Here is a 13,263-nt window from a genome sequence, read left to right on the forward strand (position 1 = left end):
GGATCTAGTCCCTTTTCTTTGCACACAGACAGGAGTTTCCCAAGAGGCAGGGCTGCCCCCCTCCTTCTGCTCCACACCCCCACTCTGCGCAGCCCCCGTCTCCCGCGGCAGACGCAGGGGTACCCACACGTCAGCTGGAGCCGGGGCCTCTAAGTTCCTCTCCCCTTCTCTTCATTTTTCCAGATGTTTGGAATCCATTTTGTTTTGCAGTCATTCTGCACCCAGGCCAAACCTATTTCAATATTGGCTCTGGGCCACTGTTTATAATGAAATCCAGATGAGCATGACTTATGGAAAGTCAGATTCTCATTAGAGGATTTCGGTCCAAAAAATTCCCCTCTTCCATTTACCGTAGTTTAGCTGTTGTTGCTCTGAGTCTACCCCACAGTGCCAGGGAACGTGGTACCTTGGTCTCTGGGGTCTATCTGAAATCCGGGATGAGTGACCAGTTGAGCAAAGTGGGCAAACCTCACGAGAACTTAGAACCCAGTTATAATGGCCTGATGAGATGAGCTCAGGCCCGAAGGTGCAGCCGGTGAAATGTTTTAGTAGCCAACTTTTAGCTGTGGCTTACATCACTTTGGGAACAAGAGTGAAAGGTTAGAAAATTAATATATTTTTTAGTGGGGAGGGAAGTATTGAAAAGATGGATGTAAACAGAAAAGAGCAAAGGGGAAGTCCATTTACCCCTTACACGTGGACTACAGTTCAGGGCACCACACCCTGTCCTGCAGGTTCCCCCATCAGGGAAGCATCCCAGGGCCCGGTCAGCGGATCCATTTTAAACACCTCCTACTCAGAAAAAGTATAGATTAAGCAAGAGCACTGGACCTGGCGCAGCAATGCAGCCCCCCAGCTCTATGTGCTGGGAAGAGGCTCCTTGAGGGCGGAAGCCTCTCCCCAGGGGCATGGTAGTAGCACGCAGGCTGTGCTGCCAGCACTCCCAGTCCTGTGCAGCCCCCCGCGTCACCACCACCTGGCAGAGCCGCACGGCAGGCTAACTGGCGGGTACAGCCCCTTCCCAGAACAGTCTTGCCCTCCTCCTGCCTCTTGGGCCAAGGAGAGTAAGGTTTCAGCCCTTCTCTGGGAGGTGTCCGAAAGCAGGGCCCACAGCCCACACATCTCACCTCCAGCTGGCACCAGTGACTCCGGCCTCAGCAGATAGCCTTTGCTCAGTGGAGGCCTCTGGGAGCTCGCCTGAGAGCTGCGTCATCAACCAGCCTGAATTTAGACAGAGTGCTTTGGGGAAAAGAAACGTGTGGCGCGCCTTGGTTTTTTCCAGTAATTGTTCCATGGCTCGCTCTGCTCGTAAGATTTTCCAAAATAAGGCCATAGATGGGAATTATATCAGCACATTGGGAGCCGACAGCGTGCGGACTCTGTTGGCGCTTTGTAAAACACCCTCCTCAATCAGACAGACACGTCATCGCGGCCTGCTGGGGCTCGGTCCAGGTTGGAGATGGGAGGGCTGCAGGTGCCCATCTGTCCAGACGGAGCCAGGGAGGCCACTGCTCAAGCTGGAGGTTCTTGGGTACCTTAGAATGTGCCTTACCTGTTTAACTCCTGAAAAGTCGCCGCCTTCTCCCTTGAGAGTCTGATTAGCTCAAAGTCCTCCCTGGTTGGAGGAGTTTGGCCTGTTAGTTTCAGCGAGTTATTGGTGCCTCCTTGAGGGCAGGGTCCAGCAAGGTAGGATGTATCTCTAGCTTTGGGAAGCAGAAAGAGGTACTCTGCCTGGTAATGTACATGCCTTCAGACCTTTTTAAAGCCATCCTCCACTCCTTTTGCTGTTTCTTGCAGGAGACAGACAGTGACCAGTACCCCCTGCTGGATTGAGCTGCACCTGAATGGCCCTTTGCAGTGGCTCGACAAGGTCCTCACCCAGATGGGCTCGCCAAGCATCCGCTGTTCCAGCGTGTCTTAGAGACATCGAGTGTGATGGGGGAGGGGAGGGGGTGGGCGGGGGGGAAATGGCCATTGAGAAGGTGGAGAAAATTGGAACTGCTCAGCCCAGTGTTGTCACGGAAGAAATTTTGCTCCCCCAACTGAAGCAGCACCAACATGTTTTTCAAAACGCAAAGGTACACGCAGAGATGGATTTTACAAACAGCTGCCTGCCGAACAAATTTAAGTTTGCCCTTTGGACCCAGTTTGAAAGGCAAGAAATGGCTTCTGCGCTAGTGGCTTGAGTGAACAGGTAGTACTTGAGCACCTGCCCTCTCCCCTCAGCCCCTTTCTTTTTAATGACAGCAATCTGGATGTCACGGACCACCAGGAAATGCCCCGCTGTCCAGGACTGGAATGTGGAATTGACCTTAGAAGGGTTCTTTGGGTAGGGGAGCGCCTGCAAGGGCATGAGCGAACCTCACAGCCCAGCTCTCTGGCCCCCTTCAGGCCACCGTTCTGGCAGACTGTGCACCTCGTGACCTGGACTGATGTGCAGGGAGTGGGGGGCAGTTTGTCTGTTTCCCCTCACAACCTCCTGATCGAAATGAGCATTTCAGCAGAACACGCACAAGGGGACAGTGGGAAAAGCTGGCGAGAGCCTCTTCTTCAAGAACTCTCTTATACGTGTCCTTTCTCACTTTGAGAAGTTGGATCTGTTGAAGCTCAGTGTGTATGCAATGTATTGTTTATATTACCACATTAATCTCAGAGAGATTTGAGTCACATTAAGTATCTATGTGAAGCAGGAGGCAGTGGGTTTGCGGTGGCGTTTGGGCTGAGGCAGCACCACACTGAGTGGGTCTCCAGTTTAAGGGCTCACTCTGATTCTGATGCATATGGCTATATTGGTTTATGTAGTCATTTGCACTAATTAAATGAACTTTATCATATGCTCTTTTAAATGTATGTTTTATATTTAAAAAAAAAAATGCTGGGTTGGCACCAGTGTGGAGCCTGGCAGATACTTTGTTCCCTTCTGTCTCCCAAGGTGAAGCTTTCCTAGATTGTGTGAGAAGACACCTGCCAATTTTGGAAACTGAGATATACAGAAGGAAATTCACCAGAAGGGAAAAATCTCAGGCCAATGAAGGCAAATGAAAAGGGCTATTAAATTTTTTTTTTACACCTTTGAAAATTGCAGGCTTGGTGCAAAGAGGTCTGTCATCTTTCCCCTGGGAGCTAAGATTATCTAGCTCATACTAGAGGATCATCAGTGGCAACTATAGCAGTTATACTGTGTAATAAGTACTGCTCCCAGTGGCAATTAGTGAGAAAACTATTATAAATTATTTCAACTGGAAAAAGAAAAAAGAACCTTCCTTTTTACTGGCCTTTTGCAGAATACAGCAGACAGAATTGCCACCTGCAACTGGTACTTTCTTCTTTGCTGCTGTTTTTGTCTGAAATGATTTACCCATTTTTTTTACATGAACTTATACCAGGAAAAATAAAAGGAGTTTCCTATGGAAATCCTGTCTTTTATTCCAGGTGAAGGGGAGAAAGAGCATAATTTTGGCAGGTATAAACTTCAAATGTGATGAAATTTCTGATGCCACCTGAAGATGTTGGGGCTTCCTGGTGTTTCACCTGCAGGATCCTGTGCACCTGAAGCTCTAGCCTTAAGCTTTCCATGTAGGAAAGCTGCCCCCCCCAGCCTCCTGAGGACAAGGGAGAGACTGAAGGAGCACTGCACCAGACTTACCCTAGTCTTGCAGGGCTCTTCACACAGAACCCCTCGCCCCACCGGGTAGGGCCTAGTTCTGCAGGCCTGAAGTTTATGCCTGGTGCAAAATGATCTGTGAGCTGCTGCTTTTTACAAATACAAGAAACCCCTGAATCTCCTGAATGTGCAGTCATACTCCCAGTCATGGTCTGAGAGCCACAGCACAATATTCCACTGTGGCTTCTGCTGGAGCAATCATGGGACCTCTCCTAAAAGCCACCAACAGTGGTTTCTGAGGGCCCGCATGCTCCACTCACTGCACAATCCCATGAGGTTTCCTGTGGCACACAGCTGTCCTCCAGGTACTTGGGAACTGTCTTCAGGTTCAGACTAGTGTTGGTGACCCGGTGGTCACGTTTGCTGCATTTGGACGGTCTTAGAACCCTCAGTATTCAGACCTGAAGGCTACTTCTAAGAGGCATGAAGTTTAGTTTTCTGTTTTTCCAAGGCTACTTGACCCATTTTCTTTATAGAACAGACCATGGAGGAGGTGAGGACGTTATACGTAACTCTACCTTTGGCATCACTGAAAATAAATTGGGCTTTTCCTAGAGGTTAGCAAATGGTGCCATTTGTATCGAGAGAGTGTGACATAGGTGCTGTGGAGATGTATATCAGTGTCCTTTCTTTAAACCACAAAACTAAATTTTTAGTCTTTAAAATTCTGTCGTATGATTATTATTCATACATTAAAAAAAATTTTTAGAGGACAACTGAAAGGGGCAAGAGGAAATGAGAGCAGCTCTGGAGCTGTGACAGATTGCAGTGTTAAGTGGCATTTGTCCAGGTAACATGATAAGGTGTGTTGTCCCCCTGCTTCCCCAAGCATGACGTCTGGCTTGTGCTGACACTGACCTGAGTAGCTAGCACTGGGCCATCTATCTTTATCCTCAGCACCTCCCCGAGGAGCAGACTTTTATTCCCTTTCCTCTGCCACTCCCCCTTCTTCCCAACTTTATTTAGTAACTTAGATCCTCCCAGCACAAATGTAGGTAGCTACCCCAGACGGTTTGGATTAAAGGCCTGTGCTAGAACATCATCTCAGTTGGCCACATTCCTGGCAGGCTGTAGAAGAAATGACATTTTGAGATAAGCCTAGAGTCAGGAGCAGGGACTCTGACTCTTAGGAAGAATACACATGAGGGCAAGGCTGCTGGCAGACTTTTCCATTGTCCTTATGTTGTCTGTGTTGTATTTTTGACTGTGGTGATTAAAAAAAAAACCACAAAACTTTGTTAATGTATTGAAGTGAGCTGCAGCACATATCTTATGCTTAGTTTTTCTCCATCTCCTGTTGGCTTCCTAGAGTTTGGATATAGTCCAGGGCTAAATGCTTTGACTCAAACCACAGAAAAAGGTTTTCTTTAAGTAGCTGTGCATGTCGTACATGTGTGTGTAGTCTGGGAGAAGGCAAATATCTGATTTCATGCTTAGTCAAGCTGCCATTTCTGAGGCTCCAAAATGTTCTTTGCAGAGCCGCAGCTCACTTCAAGGAGAGGTGGTGAAAGGAGACGGCACACTGCTCACGGCTCTGTTTTACCAAGAAGGTTACCAAGAGCAAGAGGGGACACACGTTTTAGCTCCAGGCTCTGTTTCTTACTGTGTTGACTCTGAAGTGACAGAGTTGGGCGTTTTCCCAAAATATAGACATGTCCCCATTTTAGTAGAGGAAAACTTAAACTTGACACAAATGGTACCATTTTGCTCTGTGTGCCATAAATGTTCCCTCGTAGGACCCTTTTAAAGGTAATAGACTATTTTAAAGGAGTATGTCAAGTGGGTGGGTAAAGCAGAAAAAATTACACAAGAAATTATGGATTTGAAAACAAAGATAAGGTATCTCTGAGGAGAGAGCGTAAGGCAGTGGGAAAACCATCTGATGTACAGGCAACTTTTTAAAGACACATCTTTCACAAACTCACCTATTGTGTAAACTGGATTGAGAAATTCTCAGTGATTCTGTAATTGAATTTTCCTTTTTTATGCTGAAGTAATGTATACTCTAGCATTCTGGTGTTTTTATATATTTATATAATAGTTTCTTAAACCATGCAGACAGATAACTATTTAATTTTTTTTAAAAGAAAGTTGGACAGGTCTCTCCCACCAAGGGCAGTGTAGCTGGGAAGAGTCGGGGGCACAGCCAGTTCTGAATGTTGCTTGAGGGTGTTGTGGCTTTTTTTGGCTCAGCATCCAGAAACACCAGCGGAGGCTGGCTGAACAAGCAGCAGCACGTAAAAACAGACAGTTCTGACTCAAATTCAGGAGCTTCGATAGGGAACCTCTGAACGAAGTCCCCCCCCCTCCCAAGGAGCAGAAACTTATACAGAGGGATGGAGCCCCCTTTGTCAGGAAGCCTCTGCTCACCCCCTCTGCTGCTGTGGCAACTTGGGTGTTCTTGACTCTTGTTTGGGTGTTGCGGGGAGGGGAGTAGAACATGGAAGATGTTCATTTTACCTTCACTTCTCAGCCAGCCTGACTTTTAATATCTTTGTAAAAAGCATGTATTTAGAGTGTTCTAGATTTTTCTAACTTTTGTATTTTAAGAGCAGAGCACCTGTTTAAGCATTGTACCCCAATTGTTAAAGATTTGTGTTCTCGCTTTCCTTCTTTCCCCACTGTAAGTGCCCTTCTAATAAACTTTTCATGGAAAAGCTCCTGTGCCAGGAGCTCAGTCTGATTCTTGCTGCCATCTCTGGATAGAGAGAAAAATAAGGGAGCCCAGCAGGGTCCCAGGGACTTGAGAGCTACAGGGAGCAGAGGAAAATGTCTATAAGCCCAAATGTACTTTGGCCAAGGATGTGCCAGGCCACATTCTGTCACGACCTTCACCTCTAGTCACTGGAAGCAAAGTCAAATGTTTTACACTTGGTACGTCTCCCCTGCTCCTCGTACAAGTCCCATAGATGCTATCTCGGCAATACCTTTTTGCATTCATTTCTCCTATACTCAGAGGCTTTTGGCAAATGATTCAATGCCACCACCTCCAGCCCTGCCACCTTTTGCTTCTGTTTATCCTTTCAGCTTGTCTCTTCCATGTTGTTGCTGTGTACTAAATGCCACCAGATTTTCTCACAGTTATGGAGAGAGAGTTTTAGATTCAAAAGTAACTAGATTTCCACACCTTCCAGCTCAAAAAACCACCTCTATTAGGTCCTGTGAAAATACATTTTGAAATCAAAACTGTCAAGGAGAAAGAGACTTCAAAATTGTTTCATTGGCTTATATAGAAAAACATGGTTAAAATATAAAGAGTTATTTGGTTAAGAAGTTGGAGAAGAAGGACAAAATGGAGGCTATCGCCTCTTTACTAGAACTGCTCCTGCCAGACATCAACAACCCTCTTAGTTGCAGTACCCCTCTTGCTTCCCTTTTGGAAAGGCCCTCTCGTCCTTTCTTTTCTTGGGTCCATTCCTCCTCTTCAGTGTTGGTGTTCCCAAGACTCTTTATGTACACCTGACATTCTTCTCTGGGAGATCTCTACCTTCATGATTTCAAACTGTATATATGCTAATGACTCCCCAATCAGTATGTATAGCCCAGACCTCACCACTAAGCTTCATACTCATATACTGCAGCCTGCTGGATACTTGTACATGAGGTACCACAGATGCCTCAAAATCATTTTCCTTATTCAACCATCTCCTCCTCCTTTGTTCTTTAGCTATAAGGACCACCATTTACCTAGCCTATATCCAGGGAATTCATATTCGTACACAATTCCGCACTCCCCATATCTGATCACTCCTGTTTCTTCGATCTCTCTGCTCGAATCCTTTTACTGCCCTATGCTTCAGGCCTCTAGCACCTGGACACCTGCACCAGCTTCCTAAACAGTCTCCTAGTGCCCAGCCTTCTCTCTTTTAAATACATTACCTACACTGCCCCCAGTAAATAACACAAATTCTAAGGTCTTTAACATGGAACGTTTGATGATCATTATTTGATCCCTACCCAGCTCTCATGACTTATACTCTACCACCAAGCAACTTGTAGCTCCTTATAAACCATACATGGCTGTGACTGCTCATGCTGGTTTTTCTGCTTGGGATGGCAACCCCTCATCCCCAATCTACATTCCCCTCACCCCACCCCACCTTTCTGACACACAAAGCCAATCACTTGGCTACTTTTTACCAATGCTTTGAGGCTCAGTTCACACATCTCCTTCAAGAAGCCTCTTGGGCAAATCTCTATAGCCACTGTCTCCTCTGTTTTAACTGCACCTGTCTCCCTCTCTAGGCCATGAGTTCCTTGAGAGTAGGGTTTATTTGTATGCTAGTATCACTGGCTTCTTTTGTCTGTCACATATTTTTGCTGAACAAATGAGTCAATCAGGGCTATATCTATTAGAGCCTACTTCAGCAATATCTTTTGCATCCATTCTCATTGTGCTAACCAACTAGTAAATTTTTATATTGAAGAAGTGCCACCAAGATATAGTTCCTGATTACCATTTATCACAGCTGTTCCAATATTCTAATTTTTCTCCCTCTAGTCCAGGGATAGCAAATATGTGACAAAATTACCACCATTCTCGATTTTTCTACCCATGGCAAAACAACTAATCACAATGGCAGGTCCATTCTCAGTCTCAGAATCCTCAACACAGTTCTCCAGGCATTTATAATTAGTGTTGGCTAATACTGCTGCCAAATTTTCCTGAACAGCAATTATTATTTATAATAATTTCTAAGTTATTTCCAATAATAATTTCTAAGTAATTTCTAATAACTTTTCTGCTCCAAACCTTTAGCTCCTCAGTTACCTGCAGAGTAAGTACAGACTGCACAAGGGGCTATTTCTTTCACCAACACCACTCCATCCTCATCTACCACCATTTCTGTAACTGGACTACTTGACATTTTCCCAGCACAGTCCCTTGCTTTCTTATGCCTTTGTTCATGTTCTGACTTCCACTAAAATTTTTGCTGCCTCCATCCAAATATCTGTCCAAATTTCTAACTTTTTAGGTTCAACACACGTATCACTTCCTCTAAGGGTGGTCCCTGGAACAATTATTAGTGTCACCGGGGATGTTAGAAATGCAAATTCTTATGTAATAAGGATTAAAAATAAAAAGTATATTTAAAAAAAGTAATAACAACAACAAAGAAATGCAAATTCTTAAGCCCCACCCCAGACCTACTAAAGTAGAAATTCTGGGGTGGGGCCTTCCAGGGGTGACCCTGATGTATGCTCAAGTTTGAGAACCACTGTCCTAAGACACACTTTATGCTCTCCCCATATCATTGTGCTCTTTCCTTCCCACAGCAATTAGGCTGGTCCAGTACTTCTCACATTCTGTCCAGCACTTTCTTTTGTGACCTTGCCTTGCTAAACCCCTACTCCCACCTGAGTTAGACTATGAGCTCCTGGAGAAGAGAAACCAAGTCCTGACAAGTCTATATCCTCTGCCACCTTAGGCCAGTGTTGGCTGAACCTTGAATCGTTGTTTTAGCTCTCATCTGGGTAGAAGAAGAAGGTAAGTTACTTTTTCTCAACTAAGTTTGAGGCCACCTCTTTAAGTGCTTCATGAGAATTTCGGGGAGAGGCAAGATTGGTGCAGACCATGTCTTTGGGCTTCAGATTAAAAGAATCGTCTCTCTCCCAAACTATACTGCCTTTACCTAAAGTTTCTACCTTAGGCCTTACTTAGCCCCCATTTTTTTTTTTTGTAGCATTAAAGCCACCTGGTTGATAACAGAAAGGGCAGCAGCAATGATTGGTCACTACCTCTGTAGGAGAGAAAAAGGGTGGCTTCCTAGTCAGCTGGACATGAAGGGCTCTGGGCCTATTAGAACATAAAAAAGGATTTTAAAAGAAAACAGTCTTTTTTCCTCCCCCCCCCCCCCAATCTCCCTGCCTATGTTCCAAAGATGCGGTAATAACCATTAGGGCCAGGTTTTGAGTCAATGCTTTTCCAACTGGAAATAAAGTAGAACTGTAAATCACGAAGAACTGGAATGGGGCTAACCAGTGCTCCAACAAAGGCCCACGCTGTTACTATTATCTTTGTTAATTCTTCATTTCAGAAATCAGAGAAACACCTCAGAATCAAGCAAGAGACTTCCTAGAGTAACTTAATGTATACACTTAACTCTGAGTAAAGATACCTACATTAAAAGCAAGACTTGTAGTGTCCAATACAGACACAAGTAATGGCCAAATATGAAACTTAAAGAATTTCTAAGCCTTTTCTGCAAATGCTTACCTGCCAGTGGTGCAAGGATAGGTCACTAAACTAAATCTTGAGTAGCCTCTAAGGCAAAAACAAGAATTCTGCCCTGCTGGTTCTACTTTTATGAAACATACAAATTATGGGGTTGTTAATAGCCGGGGTGTTGCTTTCATACAGACCCTGTATTAGGGTTCAGTACACTTGACTGGATTTTTCACACTTTCTCCACCTATTGTCCTCTAATAAGTTTGGTATTTAAAAACATGGTGCTATAGCTAAATTGTCTTGTTTATTTTAAAATTTGTTGTGGGGGGTGGTAGAGGGCAAAGCTACCTCTTAGAGCATTCACTGGAACTCTGTCTCCATCAGTCAGAACATTCAATGAATCAGAACCCCTGATGGTACCGGACACATGTTTGCTAAATATAGCTTTGCATCAGCAAACACCAAGCCTCAGAATAGTTCACAGAGCTCTCATCTTACCCTTAGACAGTGATTCTAATAAGACTATTTTTCCACAGCAGGCCAAGGCAGGGCAGGGGACACTCCACGTGTTCTCTCAATGGTCATTGTTAAAGAGACTGACCCAAGGTGAAGGGAATCCAGCAAGCCATAGCAAAAATGTTTCTCCACACCTCTCCACTGCGGGAGCATGAGATGACCATATATCACATTTCACGTGTTAAAAGTAGTTTGCAGGAATGGCCTGACTTGCTCTATGGCTCTTGAACCACATCCCATATTACTCAGCCATCTAAGTCTAGCTTCTCTGAATCTCTAGCTTCTCTGAACTAGATGTGGCCAAGTTCTATAAACAGAGAGCAAGCAAACTGGTTCTGTCAATCTTCTCATACTCTGGCAGGATAGTGTATTTTAAAATTATAAAAATACCTGTCTTCATCATTTAAAAATTATTACATAACACATGACTTAACTCAGGAAAAAAAGTTTATTCTTGTATCCCCCTACCTTCCAACACTTATGATCCTCAAACTCTGTGATGATAGTCAGCAAACTATCAAATATGGGGCCTACTGTGTGCCAGACACTGTGTTAAGCAAATAGAGAAATGTTGGAAGACGAAAAAGCCGAGTCTCTTATTTTAAATCCTGGCTGGGCAGTCCATAACAACGTGTGCTATCACTTACATAGGTCACTTTAGATAGTCTGCAACTTTTATTACAGTATTAGCTCATAATCACTGTACTTAACATGGGCCCTTTAGTAAACACTTAGATACCTTTATTCCATGTGTTCTCTAAAAGGGGGTCAATCTCTCCTGATAGCTGAGGTCTTGAGATGATATTATACATATGCATTGTGGATTCCAAAACAGTGAGTCTGGTAAATTCATAGACTATTCAGTATTCCATTCTCACTCCCTACTAAAAGCAAACAAACAAATACCAAAATCACAATACGCACTAGCAGACTTTAAAATAAATCACATTTTAATTACCTGGCTTTGTTCAATCCACAAAAATCAGTACACAGCTTTTTCTAATATATTTTCCCTATGTGGCCAAATGTATTTTCTAAAACCTTTCACGTTCCACCTTTCATTTTGCAACCCCAGAGCCAACTCCCCTAACATTCCTCATCAATGGCTATTGCAGTCACCTCAAATAATGATGGAGCGGGTGATGAACTATAGTTGCCCATATTGTGTTCTTCACAACAATAAAGAACTAAAATAAAGGTCACCAAGGAAGATAGCTTCCAAAGTCCCCTGGAATACCTTTTCTTGAATGTTTTAACCCTCCTGAAACTTTCCCTCCCTGTGGCTGCCATGGTCTTGAACTTGCAGCACTCCTTTCCTTCTGTCATTTACTTCAGGGGCTGCAAGGCTCGTAAGGTGCTCCTCGGAGGGGGTGTGAAGTATTTCTGTGCTTATGACCTAACCTGTGTTTCTTCCACACTGGGCGAGCGGGTTTGTATCCACAAGCCCACAACCAGCTGCTGTCTTCTGGCAGCACTTTAGACCCTTGGCATTAAGCATAAGTCGTTTTTAAAAGTATCAACATAAAAAAACAGAAATAAGGATTTTATTTGCTGTACTTTCCACTCTTCCTTTGGAAATTTTCTCTTTGGTTCCCCTGAGGCTGACCCCCCCTCAAGCACGACCTTGACCTCTCAAAGGATAAAGAACAAAGGATGTTGCCTGGGGGTGGGAGCCCTGGGAAGTGAGAGGGGAGCAGTCAACCCCCAAGATGCTTAGGAATTCACTGCCCAACATTTCACGTCCTTCCCCACCTCACCCACCCCTTACTGTCACTTCCTTGGCAGTGATCTCTGTTTGGCTTTCAAAAAGAAAAGGGGGAGGGGGACAGTTTGTTGTGAGGGTGTACTGTGTGACAACACAGCTCTGACATCTCAAGTAGTAGGGAAGAACGCTAAGGGAGAAGAGTTTCTTCATGATAATGCTACTGCAAAGATCCTGGTGTATGATCACATATGTTTCCATAGCTAATTTAGGAATTACTTAAGGTTCTCTCCCCCCACACACACACACATACATACACACATATATACAAATACACACACATACCACAACTCTCTTATAGAGAGGTTTGTTTTATCCCTACCAAAGTAAAAAATTCACACTGGTTTTCAGGACTTCCCAGAAGGCGCTCAGACACTATACCTCAAATGAAAAGCCTAGAAGCAGTTTTTTTTTTTAGTTAGAGACTAACCTGGGGCCACTGACTTCGCCCCCACCTATAGTTCAGTGCAGATTACATTTGCAGCTGCCTCCTTTCTTCCCATCAAAAACATCTCAGGTCAGAAGAGCAGGCTCCTTGAAAGCAGTAAAGCAACACTCAACCAGAAAACGCAAAGCATCCAGGGAAGGTGGCACAAGCTCCAGCTCTGTGATAACCAAGTTTGAATGCAGGGAATGCTATTTAGAGAGTCGACCAGGAATGGCTTAGTGGTTTTCTTCTTCTTCTCTAACTTGGACAAATCACACAGACTTCATTCTATCTACCCCGTTCCGAGAACAAAAAGGTATATCTGAAAAACTGTCACTCCTTATAATCATTATACTCCTTACTCTCTCATAATATACTGAGAGAGAAACGATTCCTTAAATCCTTACTAAAATCTAAAATTAAGGAAATCCTACAAACAAGCCAGATGGTCAACATCATAGTGGGAATTTCAGCAAAATATAACTGTGCTGAGTAGGGAAATATTCCCTTAACTCAGATAAAGGGGGTGGCATCTTGGTTAGTCAAATCCCCGTGTGAGTGATTTAATTTTCTTCATCAGATGAAAGGCCTTCAATTTCATCTCTGTCTCCCCCAATTGCCATCCAGAATGCTTTGGCCACCTGTGGACAGAAGCATGCAACAAGTTTTAGGCAACAGTTATATTTCTGCTCGTGCCACATGTCCTACCTGAACTTAATTAAGAA

General features: G+C 44.3%; 2 protein-coding genes across 4 annotated transcripts in view; one reads left to right on the plus strand and one right to left on the minus strand.

Annotated features, from left to right (window-relative positions):
• SMAD3 (SMAD family member 3) overlaps positions 1 to 6,321 on the plus strand; it is a 118,337-nt gene extending 112,016 nt beyond the window's left edge. For all 3 annotated transcript variants that reach the window (XM_004483598.4, XM_058294382.2, XM_012521634.4), the window contains exon 9: positions 1,798 to 6,321. In XM_004483598.4, coding sequence (XP_004483655.1) covers positions 1,798 to 1,921 — 124 coding nt within the window. In that variant the 3' untranslated portion in view covers positions 1,922 to 6,321. The remainder of the gene's footprint in view (positions 1 to 1,797) is intronic.
• A 4,457-nt stretch (positions 6,322 to 10,778) lies between these two features.
• The window catches only part of AAGAB (alpha and gamma adaptin binding protein), an 89,294-nt gene continuing 86,809 nt past the window's right edge, over positions 10,779 to 13,263 (minus strand). The window contains exon 10 of the mRNA XM_058294383.2: positions 10,779 to 13,179. Within this exon, the coding sequence (XP_058150366.1) occupies positions 13,102 to 13,179 (78 nt within the window). The 3' untranslated portion in view covers positions 10,779 to 13,101. The remainder of the gene's footprint in view (positions 13,180 to 13,263) is intronic.

The sequence above is a fragment of the Dasypus novemcinctus genome, chromosome 3, assembly GCF_030445035.2.
Source record: "Dasypus novemcinctus isolate mDasNov1 chromosome 3, mDasNov1.1.hap2, whole genome shotgun sequence".
Classification (NCBI taxonomy): domain Eukaryota; kingdom Metazoa; phylum Chordata; class Mammalia; order Cingulata; family Dasypodidae; genus Dasypus; species Dasypus novemcinctus.